Source organism: Anas acuta, chromosome 22 (assembly GCF_963932015.1).
Source record: "Anas acuta chromosome 22, bAnaAcu1.1, whole genome shotgun sequence".
Taxonomy (NCBI): domain Eukaryota; kingdom Metazoa; phylum Chordata; class Aves; order Anseriformes; family Anatidae; genus Anas; species Anas acuta.
In genome coordinates this window covers 2,832,862-2,845,093 of record NC_089000.1, presented here as the reverse complement: position 1 = coordinate 2,845,093, position 12,232 = coordinate 2,832,862, and the positions used below count along the sequence as shown (strand labels likewise).

General features: G+C 41.7%; 3 protein-coding genes across 4 annotated transcripts in view; 2 read left to right on the top strand and 1 right to left on the bottom strand.

Annotated features, from left to right (window-relative positions):
* Positions 1-186: 186 nt before the first annotated feature.
* On the top strand, positions 187-4,571 carry LOC137843544 (arylacetamide deacetylase-like 4). The gene is made up of 4 exons (XM_068658892.1): positions 187-619; positions 2,313-2,529; positions 2,732-2,795; positions 3,493-4,571. The coding sequence occupies exons 1-4, from the start codon at positions 449-451 to the stop codon at positions 4,265-4,267; spliced, it is 1,227 nt and encodes a 408-aa protein (XP_068514993.1). The 5' UTR covers positions 187-448; the 3' UTR covers positions 4,268-4,571.
* LRRC38 (leucine rich repeat containing 38) overlaps positions 4,080-12,232 on the bottom strand; it is an 89,192-nt gene continuing 81,039 nt past the window's right edge. Inside the window, exon 5 of one of the 2 annotated variants that reach the window (XR_011089576.1) lies at positions 4,080-4,217. The gene's annotated coding sequence lies outside the window, so the exon portion shown is untranslated. The remainder of the gene's footprint in view (positions 4,218-12,232) is intronic. The other variant, XR_011089577.1, reaches the window with a different exon arrangement.
* CFAP107 (cilia and flagella associated protein 107) lies at positions 4,376-11,853 on the top strand. The gene is made up of 5 exons (XM_068658966.1): positions 4,376-4,411; positions 4,908-5,039; positions 6,308-6,421; positions 7,284-7,461; positions 8,090-11,853. Exons 1-5 carry the CDS (start codon positions 4,376-4,378, stop codon positions 8,350-8,352), a joined length of 723 nt encoding a protein of 240 aa, XP_068515067.1. The 3' UTR covers positions 8,353-11,853.

Sequence of the window (12,232 nt, the reverse complement as noted above, 5' to 3'; positions counted from 1 at the left end):
TGCAGTGCCTGCCTTGCCCTTCCAGCAGGCCGCCTTCGGACAGCGAAAACCTAAATTTAAGGGATGCTCGCGGCGATATGAGGACGGAGCGGGCAGGAGCGCGGGTGCCCTGCCGGGCTGCGGCTCCGCAGAGACTCAGGCTCTCGGCGAACGAGCTCAGGACCGGGACGCAGGGCTCAGGACCGGGATGTGCAGCTCAGCACCGGGACGCGCGGCTGAGGCCGTGCCTCCCGGCACCCAGATTACGCCCGTGTGCCGCCAGCAGCGCGGCCGCCCCCCGGTGCTCGCTGGCCGCCCGCACCATGACCCCGGCGGCGGCTTTGCGGAGCTGTCACAAACGGGGCCGTGACGCCGCCGGCCTGCAGGGGCGGGGGGGGTCCGGAGGGGGAAGCTGCCGCTGCCGGGCCCCGCCGCGGGCCGGGGAGCCCCGCGGGGCCGCCGCCGGGCCATGGCGCTGCTGGCGGCGCTGCTGCTGCTGCTGCTGCTGCTCCTGCCCCTGGCGGCGCTGGTGCTGGGCACGGTGCTCCTCGGGCTGCCCAGCTACGAGATCCCGCCCGGGGTGAACCAGCCCGCTAAGCTGCGCCTGGTCCTGGCTGTCCTCCTCGGCACGGCGGCCCTGGTGAGTCCCGCGACCGCCCCGCGGAGCCGCTGCGGGGACCCCCGGGCGCCCCCAGCCCCGGCCCCGGGAGCCGCCCCCCCCCCGGCACGCCCCGGCCCCCCGCACCCTGAGCCGGTTCCTCGGGAGGAGCGTGCGGGGCCGGCGGAACCCAGCGGGAGCCGGGCCGGGGGTCGCCCACCAGGTGCCCGCAGGGGGAGGCAGCTCCTGGGGCAGGGGGGGAAACCGCAGCCCCTTCGGCCGCTCCTGCGGTTGCTGACATTTCTGGTGCAAAATCCGGTTAGGGCTGCTTTACTTAATCCCCGGGCTCACTTTTACAGCATTGCATAAACGGCATTAGAGCTCTCCGAAACGCTTCCTCTGTCACTTGCGGCACCTTCGGATTTTCGGAAAATCTTTAGCTCGCTCCGTTAGCCCCGACATCCCCCTTCCTGAGCACGCAGACCTTGTTTTCCTGCACGGCTTCTTACACCCTGCACATCCTCCCGAAATGCACTTACCCTGCTCCCCAGCTCCCCTGCATCCTACCAGAAGGCAACAAGGCGATGGATAAGGACTCACATTACGCATTTAAAATTGTTTAGTAACTGAGCACACTGATGAACTCGGTTAATTTTGTTCCCGCCTTCTCTTTACTTGTTCACTTAACACATTGGGTTTATGTTTTAGTTAGTGAGCTCATTGCAACAGCACTGGGAAAGGATGCTTCTTGATTTTGTTCAGTAAGTCTCTTGTGCAAATAAAAAGGAGTAACTAACTTGCACAGCACATCTCAGCACTACGGATTTGCAAATCCACTGAGTTTTATGGTCTAATTCAGCAGTATTAGCTTATGCAATGATGAATTAAGAGTTTATGAGGATGTTTCTGTATACACCATTTAATTGTTGTTATCAAGTATAAATAAAACAAGACTAATCACAATGGTGTGACGGGCAAAACTGACAATTAAAATGTGTATTCCTATATGGCCAATTTGGATGCTCTGTATCAAATTGCTAATAAAATAGAATGACACGATTTGAGTAATAGAAGTAGGTTTCTTTACTCTATAGGAAGTGAGATACTCGGCAATTTGTTTTTCCTGAATTAAAGAGCTTTATTTTTATCAAACAACAGAGGTCAAATTGCTGTATGTGAAGCCTAGATTTTTATATCTGATTCTTCAGAAGATGATCTGGAAGATTCCAGTGATTGCTAATACGATATAATGTAGTTCTCCTTGGTAAAACTAACCTAGGTACTCTTAAAAGAAATACAATTTTTTGACTCTATCCTGAGATCTCTCACTTTCTTAGAACTGGACATTCTTACCAAGAAAACCAACTGCAGAGTTACGTTTCCTCACTGTTTTCCAAGAGTTTATGAAGGCAAAATAGGGACTAAACAACCTATGAGAACGAACTCTCCTAGCAGTACTTAGAATACAAGAAGCCATTTAGAAAGGGTTTAGGAGATACTTGCATAGCCATTATCTTCTAAGAGTGGTCCTCATGTATTCTAACTTATTACATTGTTACGATTGCATTTTATTGTAGAATATTAATGTTTTACATTACCACTTCTTGTCTTGTGAACCTTGTGTTTCTTTGAAATTTTCCTCAAATGGAGTTCAAGGTAAATATGACTCAGAGTTTTTATAACTTGGCTAAATCAAGACTTTTTAAGTAGCCTTAATTTCTTTTACCTTTAACAGGGAAGGATTTTGGAGAAGACAGGGCTTTGCAGTCAAATCACTTTTGGCCGATACGTGCGACAAGGACGGAGACTAAGGGTAGACCCAAAGCTCTTTATCCAGGATCTGCAGTTTAACGAAGTACCTGTGAGGGTTTACCAGCCTAAAGCTGTATCACACAGGCGAAGGAGAGCTATCATCTTCTTTCATGGAGGAGGCTGGGTGTTTGGAAGTCTTGGTAAGATATGTGCTGGAGGAATTATAATAACGTACAAAGAATATTCTCATGTTTTCATTAAATTGAAATGAGAGGAGGTTTAAGTGTGTGATTTTGGAGAAAGTCTGAAAAGAAATACACACCTTTCTAGAAATGCATACTCCCTCGATGTCTCAAAGATTAGGTCACTAGCAAAATACTAATGAAAATATTTCTTTTCCAGATACCTATGAAAAAGTGTGCCGCTACATATCTAGAGAAAGTGGATCAGTAGTTGTATCTGTTCAGTAAGTGAGCCTTACCCAGTTCTATTGTTCAGAGATTATTGTTGCTGTGGTGCCACAGTAGAGCTGCACTGTTTTTGGAGATGTTATATTTTACAGAAGAAAAAAAAATCTAAAGAATTCAAGAAAGTACATAAAGAGACAAATAGTGATAGCTGTGATTTCACAGCTCCTAACTGTTCATGCACTGATATACTCAGAAAAGACTCCAATGGGAATATTTGCCACAATAAGAAAATCTAAAAAAGCCAATTTAGAACTTAGATAAAAAGTCTTCCTTATGTTGAACATAAACATACAGTGAGATGTTCCAAACACTTGTAATTTACAGACAAAGAGAGAATAATCACACAATATTACTGCCATTTTTACACATAGAAAGCAGAGGCACAAAATCATTAAATAATCTTGTCAAGAATACACTGGGGGTTTCAGCACAACTAAGGAATGAATTACAATGTTTCATTCAGTTACTTAATTAGAAGACAATCCTACTTTCCTGTGTCTTTGTGATTGAACACACAATTTACAACTTATCTGCAATCACTAGCTGAGAAATGCCTGCTTAGAAGGTAATGAATATCCTGACATGAAGGAGAAATACCCCAAAACAACGGGGTTGCAAAGCACTGTAGGATAGCATTTCCAAATTAATACTAATGACATTTCCTTCTCCTATACTTGTCTCTTTATGTATCAGGTACCGTTTAGCTCCTGAACACAAATACCCTGCTGCGTATGAAGACTGTCTTAATGCTACCATACACTTCATGAGGAACACAGAGCACTACGGGGTGGACCCTGCCCGTATAAGTGTCTGTGGGGACAGTGCAGGGGGCAATCTAGCAGCTGCTGTTAGCCAGACCCTGGCAGGAAGATCAGACCTCCCCAAGCTACGCGCTCAGATCTTGATCTACCCAGGCCTTCAGGCACTGGACTTCAATTTACCTTCCTATCAGCAAAATCGAGGAGTCCCTCTCTTATTCCGAGAACGTGCTGCTTTTTTTGCTTTGCAGTACCTAAATGGGGATGCATCGCATATGCAAGAGGTCTTGGAGGGTTCTCATATTCCTCCAGATATGAGGCTGAAGTACAGGAAGTGGGTGAGTGCAGACAACATCCCTGAAAAATTTAAGGTCAGAGGTGTGAAGCCACTTAGGCCCACTGATTTTGTGGCTGAAGTTTATGAGACAGTGAAAAGATTCTGTGAGCCCAACCTGTGTCCCCTGCTAGCTGAAGATGCTATTGTTCACCAGCTGCCAGAGTCTTTCATCTTGACTTGTGAGTATGATGTGCTGAGGGACGACGGCTTGCTGTACAAGAAGAGACTGGAGGACAATGGAGTTCGAGTGACCTGGTACCACCTTGAGGATGGATTCCATGGAATCATAAGTCTGTATGATTATGCGGGGTTGTCATTTCCATCTGGTAAAAGGGGATTGGACAGCGTTGTTAACTTCCTAAAAGGCTTGTAGTAAACATCTTAGATTCCACGAGTCTGTTCATGCCTCAAGCTAGAAAAATATCTTTTTAGGATATTTAATATCAGGTGATGAGTAGTCAGTCAAAGGTGGCCATTAGCAATGATAAACAAGGCTCATGTGAGGCGCATTCCAGCTGTTAGTTGGACCATGGAATATGCAAATGTTATACATGCTTGTACCATGCTGCAAGCTCTTATCTTTAGCTATGTCAATAAATAAAAACATTATTTTGAATGGACATCCTGGTTCATCCTACTCGTTTAAAATAAAATGTGTTTATGCATCTATGAAGAAAGACTGGGTGTAGTGCAGGTGTGTGTGGTGTGTTGGTGTAAACGAGTAAATCACTTATCACAGTGCTCTGATTGTGAGCTCTATTAGAGAAAAAAAGATAGCTTAACTGAGTGGGTTAGGAGCCACTGTTTCACTCAGTTGGAATTATGATGCAGCCTAGAATGTGGTTAGGTCACTGTGGGGACAGCAAACACAAGTGGTTCTAAGGCTAAGCAGTTTCGCACATCTCCCATGCTTTCCAGCACCGTGGCAGGCAGAGCCCTCTCTGCCCTTGTTTTAGCACTGGATTACTGAGTAATCTTTCATCCACAAAACTGGAAGAACAGTTATTCAACAGCCAGGGAGGGGAGCACTGGTGAGACAAAGAAATATGATTGCATCTATTAAAGATGGACGGGATTGGTGGAAAATTGAACCAAAATACTCTACTAGAGTTCTCATTGGAAACTGGCTGGAAGAGAGAAAAAGGGTAAGAGCATGAAAGAAGTGTGAGAGAAGGATAGAATGGGTCAAAATCAATTCTCTGCAAACAGTACACAGCTGCAGAAGGGGGCTGGAGTGCAGGCTCATCTCAGAAGAGTAATAAAGGAGAGAAGGTTAAGCATCTTGCTTGGCCTCCATTCATTCATTTGATGATCTGCCTTTCTTATCTCTAAGTCAGGACAGAAGCAAAGTCTGAGCATGTGTATGTGATGTGGTTCACACAAGATACAAAGTTTGCCAATTAAAAATGCTATAGACTGCTATAAAACTTAATAATATATACAACTATACAACAATCATATATACAACTATACAGCAATCATATGTACAACTTAATATTATATAACAGTATTATACAATAGAGGCTTCTTTTGCCCTTCCATAAGTCAATACTTATTAGTTGTATCAAAGGATCCTTGATAATTTGGATGTTGGTTTCATTTGTGCAAATGAGCATTTTTTGCTAGCAGAGCTGCTCTACAGATTGCATGTCCTACTTAGGAGCTGAACAAAATTTTATCATTACACATTTAATTTTGTTAAAACATGCCAGTTAGGTTCAATATTGGAGCTATCAGGGCAAATCCTGACTCCACTAAAATTACTTCCTTTAGATTTCTTTTTTTTTTTTTTTTTCCCCTGACATTTATGAAATCTGTTGTGATCTCAGAAGATGAACATAGTTTACATAGTTTAAGGGTATAAAAATTATGTAGAAAAAAGAAATCCATGAAGTATTTCACTAGATTATAAATGAGGGTGAAATAAACTGAAAAGTAATGAGAATATTAAGAAAAAGCTTTTGTAACTGAAGAAATAAGACAGGGAACAGTCTTCCAGAGAAGACATAACATTTCTTTGTATTTTTCCAACTGGACTTGAGCAAAATGCTAGACAATATATTGCAAAGCTTGGCCTGCTGTGTCAGGAAGTTGGGAAAAAGAGAGAAAAATGGGTTAATTTGTCCTTTTCCGATGTTAGTTCACATGGCAGGTGACAGTATTTAACACCAAACCATGAATAATTTTTCAAGGGCTGTCTTGCATCTTATATTTACACCAGAGAATCAGTCCAGAATTTTACAATGGCTGATTGCATCGGCTGATTTTATTATCTGCGGATAAGTGTGTGGTGCAGAGTTCCTTTCAAATAAGTGCTTTTAAAATGCATAGATGAAAAAAGTAGCTCTGGAACAGAAGTTCTGTAATTACCAGGTTGTATTTGCCATCCCCTGAGTGTTGTATATCTCTCTAGTTTATAAAACCCACTGGGAAACTTGGCCACAGCATATACAGCACAGACTTCGTTTGCTTCCCAGATCACAAACCAGAACAAACAGTAAGAAGAACCATGAGGAAGAAATACGAGGTAAGTAAAAAAAAAATTCAGATGCAGGGTTGTGTGTGCTAACAATCCATAATAGCAATGATTTATAACTACTACCTATGTCACGTTTTATATCCCTAAACACGTATACATGTAAAAGAAGGCATTGCAGCTCTATGGCCACTTTACAGGATCCAGAGCACTCCCTTGTAGGCGTGATTAAAGTGGGATGCCTCTAGGCAGACAAACAGCATGTACTCCTTGGTTCTTTCTGATTGTTTACCCAGTATCTGCCTGGTAGGGAAACCAGTGTCCATAAAGAAAATCAGCATGTTACTAGCTAGGACTGGGGATCATGTCTTCAGGACATTCTGTGGGCTTTAGTAAGACCTTGCTGGTAAAAGATGATTGGCACAGCCCCAATTCATAGGAATGAACTACATTTAAATGAGTCCCAGAATAACACCTTTCCCATAAGTATCATTTGGTAGAATGTCCTTTCCTCTAATGTACTTCTCCATCCCCAGATACGCTGATCATTCTCTCCTGACAGACAGCTAGAGACGATGTGAAATGCTAATGCACAATGCAACATTCCAGCAGCACGAGAAAATCAGCTTCTCAGTTGCAGGCTTAAATGTTCCTGCAAATGTATGATGAATGTCTTGAAATCAGACAAATCAGATCTCACAGTGTACAGATGTTGTTGTTTAACTGGAAATTTACCTTCCTTTAAAGGCAAATGCCTTTATTTTCAGGGATTACGTTGTAAGTAAAAGTAACGTAAGCATTTACAAAATTTTGTGGTATCACTGGTAGCACAGTTGGACTCAAAAACATGCTAAGCCATCTGAATGCTATGCACTGAGACAAATGGCATGGTTTCGTGTGCATCTCATTGCAGGGCCTGCCAGCACAGCACTTCTTCACACATCACGAGGAACCAAGAAGCCGAAATTTAGTATCAGAGTATGACGATAAATACAATAGACACGGTTATGACCCTCTGCTGCCTCCCCTCCGCAGCTGGAATGGACGCAAGCTTGCCTGGATTCCTCAGAAATCAGATTTCCCCATTCTTGGTAGCTTTTGTTGTTATTAATTCAAACATAAAATGGTGCAGTGGTGAACATATAGACTTAGAGCCAGCCCTTCTGTTTTTAAAATCAGTCTGAAAATGGATTTTCCAGTGAAGTTTAGCTGCTTTCTTACCCAGTCAGTAGCTTAGTTTTATGATCACTAAAGTGGAAATGTTATCCTTGTAACTACACTTAATGACTGCAGGGAAGCAGTGTAGGATAAGCCTTCAGTGGAAACATTGCTCTTACCTATGCAATAATGCCAGACAGCAGCTGAAAACAAGGGGACCTGTGAGCTGTAACTGGCAGAAGAATTCACCGAGTGTTAGTATGTTTCTGAATTTAAGTGATATATACACCTCTGGTAATTTCTTTAATACTTACCAGAGAGACTATGAAGAATCAAGACTCCTACATTTGTATCTTTACTGCTTTCCTAGCAATACCTAGCAGTGATTTTCCCCTCCAGCCAGAGGGATGCACACATGCCGTGGGAACAAAAAGATCTCAGTCCGTCCTTAATCTGTTGTCAGAATAGTACAAGCATTCCCCGTGCCCCTTGTGGAATAACAACACCAGGACCAAATATTTAATTTTATCATTCATAACATTTAACCATTTCTTCTCTCAGAACCACCTACCAACTACGGCCTGCTCGAGCACCTGATGAAAAAATGGCACAAGAAAGAAGCTGGAATGATGACGAGTGTCTACACCATTTCCTATGAAAAGCCACCAGTTTCTTCTTTTGCTACAACTCATGGCCTCCCTTCCAGGCAGGGACGTCGTCCCCGTAATATTGATAGAATCCTGGACTATGAAGGGAGTCAGAAATATCTGCAAGCCCTCGGCCAACTAGTGAGAGACAGAAAAGCAAGAGATGCCTCTATGTAAACGGCTTAGTGTGATCTTAAGTACTACTTAATACAGCTTGTTGCTCATATACGTAAGAGTGATCTGTTCTGTGCGGAAGGAATGGGAATTAGGTTACGCAGGCGGAGGGAGGGCTGACTGCTGGTTAGAACAAGTTGCTGGGTTACGTTCTGAGCTGCAGATGGCTGGGAATATTTTTTCAACAGAAGATATTAAAACACTGAAAACAAAATTTATACCTGTCAGACTCTAGTCAATGAATAGCTGAATTAAAAAAAGCAAAGTGGGACAGAACCTGAAAGGTTATAAATCTCTAGTTGCTTTGTCCTTAGTTGTTACTTCATTTTTATACAGCTTGTTATATATTTCTTTCCAGAGAAAGGAGAAAAGAAACTTGTATTATTCCATAACATGCCTGAAACATCCAAAAGTAAAGTTAGCATATGAAATGGCTGAATACCTAAGGACAAGGTGAACCAAGGTTTCTCCGAATGTAGTTAGCAAGCAGACCTCAGCTGCCCTTGGCTTTACATACTGAACAGCACTTAAGGGTAGATAAGCTGCAAACTACATTAGCTGGCCTTATATTACCAAACAGTAAGCCCAGAAAAAATAGCAGTTGGTGGCCTTTACGTTGCTGGATGGGGCACCCTGATACTTAGTGCTGACAGAAGTCCAAATTCTTATTCCAGTTTGGTGCAAGTTCTGCATTTAAATCATGCTTGGTCCAGAGAAGATATCTGCAAGGTTCAGCTGCTGTGGGTCTGAGGTTCAACAATAAACATGCATCAAATTAAAGTCTTAGATTAAATGTATCTGTAATTAATTCAATTGCATATTTATCTCTTCCTTCAACAGTTTTGCTCAATATTAACAATACTGTAAATATTTTTAGGCACAAGATAAAGCACGTATGTTACTGGTGGCATGGACAAACCTATGGCCAGAATGTATTCAGAGTTCCACCTCTGCACAGAGATACATTTTAGTCACTGTGATTTATTTATTTATTTATTTATTTATTTTGAGGTTGAATTTATTTTGAACTGAAGGACATTGATGATTCAGACATAAACGTGTTGAGCAACAGTGGCACCTATTGGTAAAGTGATTCTTCACTAATCTTTGCAAGACATCTCTGCAGAGATGTATGCAGACCTCCAGCTCATTGCATGAATCAGAAAGTAGCACTGTTAAAGAAATCTTTTAGAGAAGCAAGAGCCCTGAAAATTAGATAAAGCATCGTGTGGCTTGTTTTTGGACTCTAAGCCTTAGGGAGACCAAAGACAATTTAAAAAAAAATTGAAAGCAAAATAGGTGAAAGTAGTCAGTGAACTGCCAACCAAAAAATGACCTGCTTGAGGTGCTGTATTATAAAAACATATTCTTCTGAAAAACTATTTAAAAAATAATCCACAAAGAATTCCTTACATGGAATGAAAGTTGGAAGATACAGAAATTCCTGTATTTGCAAGGGAGTCCATCCAGATCCCTTGTATTGTCAATATCACTACAAAAAAGTGTATTTTAGTATCCATGTGCTAATATTTTATATGAATATATAAAACAGGCATCCAACTCAACAGTAAAACAAAGCCCATGTAATATTTGGAATATGGCTTAAATGATTACACGAAGATACTCTTCCATTTCATACAGCTCTATCAGTTTGTTTAAAAGTCTGGTCATCAATCATTCATAAATATTAAATATTTATAGTAAATTAAACATTTATGATTATTACCTACTATGCTTCTAAAACCAAAGCTCGCATATGGAAAGAAATTACCTGCTTGTGGTACAGGGAATTACTGAGATGCACAAGTACTATCTATGAAATTTGTATGAAAACGTTCATTTCAAACCTGTAAGCTGACAGGGCAGGGCTCCCCAGGCACAGGTCTAATCTCTTCAACTATTGAGCCATTTACAAGTAAAATGCACAACTACGACACCCAGAGGAATCAAGCAAAGCATGCTAGCTAGCTAAGTGGATGAAATGCATTTTGATAGAGAGCCTCTTAAATATAAAAAATGCACAACTCCATAAGACATGTCAGTTATGATTAATAATACCCGGTAGCAAAATATCTGCTTTGAACTGTTTAAGTGATTAGCTGCTTTCACTTCAGCAATACTAAATATGCATCACGGATATCTAACTAGCCTTTTGGTGACTCAAGCCTCCAAGCCCGCTGAACTCGACAGAAGGAGCCAAGGCTTCTCCATCTCTTGGTCTGAGTTCAGCGACAGTGGAATCAAACCAGTAGCAAAAGCTGAATGTACACATTGTTATCCTGAGTGCATCGCTCAAATAGCCTGCAAGACAAAACTTCAGATACAATGGAAGTGACAATAAGGCTTTCCCCCACCCCTTTTTTTTCTTCTGATGCAAAATGTAATCGACCTAACTTATTCCAGACAGAACCCCCCAACCATAAGGTTGAGTCACTGCTGAAAGCAATACTTCAAACACAGGACTGTGTCAGTAATACCTCATTTATACCGTCTTGCTGGCCATTTGGATCTATCATTATCCTAGCTTCTGATGCTGTATATCTAGTTTATTGCCAATAGGTAGAGGTAAGCATGTACACACTTTTTCCTCATGTACTATACCGGGTAAGTGCATTGAAGACAGAACAGCAGATAACAATGAAGGATACCTACACGTACAGTTAATAGACAGCAATGCTTCCTGCGATACAAACCATGCCATTTAACCCTACACTTACATGTATATTGCTGTGACTGGGAGTCCTTCAATAATAAATACTCTTATTATGTCTAACACAAATACATTTCACAACACCCTCAAATCTTCAGAAATTCTAAGGACTTACATTACAGGGACATTAGAAGAACAATCCTTTTGCCTATGCTTTAAGAACAGCAAATAGCAAATGCAGTCAGCTAACAGAAAGATAAAACAGAGGTGCTGGGTTCCACTATGAAGATGTGCACTTTTCAGGAGGATGGGAAATTAACAATGAAAATAGCATAGCCTCACAAAGAAGAGAGATAAACTGGAAACAGACCTGGTGATAAATATTCTTGAACTTGGAGGCCTCTGAAATATGGATTCAGTTTGGAACTTAATTTCTACCAGACAAGTAGATAGATAATGTTTATTCTAGGACCTTCTGAACTGGTAAGGCATAATTCATCAATGTGTGACAAGCACTTTGGGAGTCCTGAGAATTATAAAATACAAAGGATCACCTAATGATCAATAGCAAAATATCCAATCAGGCATTACCATGAAATATCACTATCTATCTATCTATCTATCTATCTATCTATCTATAACTACATGTATATCACCATGCCAAAATTCTTTTTTCTTCAGATGCAAATTATTTTGCAAATATGTTGGATTCATCCAACCTTTTCTTGAAATTTTTTTTTTTTTTTAGTCTCAGGACCTTATGGTCACCTGTGACTGGAAAGCAAGAGTGCACCAGTCTCTTCAATTTTGCTCAGAGATACAGCTGTCTGTTCTGAAAACATTCTAGACAGCCTTGATTGCATGCAATCAACCTCATATTTGAACTTCTGTGACATTAAAGAGACAAGGTGGTAGTTAGAATTGACGCACATCTCTCAAAGCAAGCATATTTCTTGCCTTGAAGGAGCCTGATGTCGGCTTAGATGAGCTGCACAAACAAGAAGCTACATTCTTTGGACTGAGAATCTCAGTCAGGGTTGGGATGCAGATGAGGAACAGTGATGCTGGTTGGCAAGTTCTGCAGTAACAGGGGACTGTGGAAGCCAGCTGTGAAGTGAGGGTGGTCACAGAGACAAAATGGCAGGGTATCAGGGAGAAGAGAGAGGTTGGTGACAAGAGGTTGTTCGCATGGTCCGAAGGCCTCTTTCAGAAATTATAAATATTCCTTGGAAG

Bases quoted from the DNA above. Each gene is read 5' to 3' on its own strand.
- LOC137843544 (XM_068658892.1), top strand. From the start codon at position 449: ATGGCGCTGCTGGCGGCGCTGCTGCTGCTGCTGCTGCTGCTCCTGCCC. The intron at 620-2,312 runs GTGAGTCCCGCG...TACCTTTAACAG, and splicing joins TCCTCGGCACGGCGGCCCTG to GGAAGGATTTTGGAGAAGAC. The intron at 2,796-3,492 runs GTAAGTGAGCCT...TTTATGTATCAG, and splicing joins TCAGTAGTTGTATCTGTTCA to GTACCGTTTAGCTCCTGAAC.
- CFAP107 (XM_068658966.1), top strand. From the start codon at position 4,376: ATGATAAACAAGGCTCATGTGAGGCGCATTCCAGCT. The intron at 5,040-6,307 runs GTAAGAGCATGA...ATATCTCTCTAG, and splicing joins GGCTGGAAGAGAGAAAAAGG to TTTATAAAACCCACTGGGAA. The intron at 7,462-8,089 runs GTAGCTTTTGTT...TTCTTCTCTCAG, and splicing joins ATCAGATTTCCCCATTCTTG to AACCACCTACCAACTACGGC.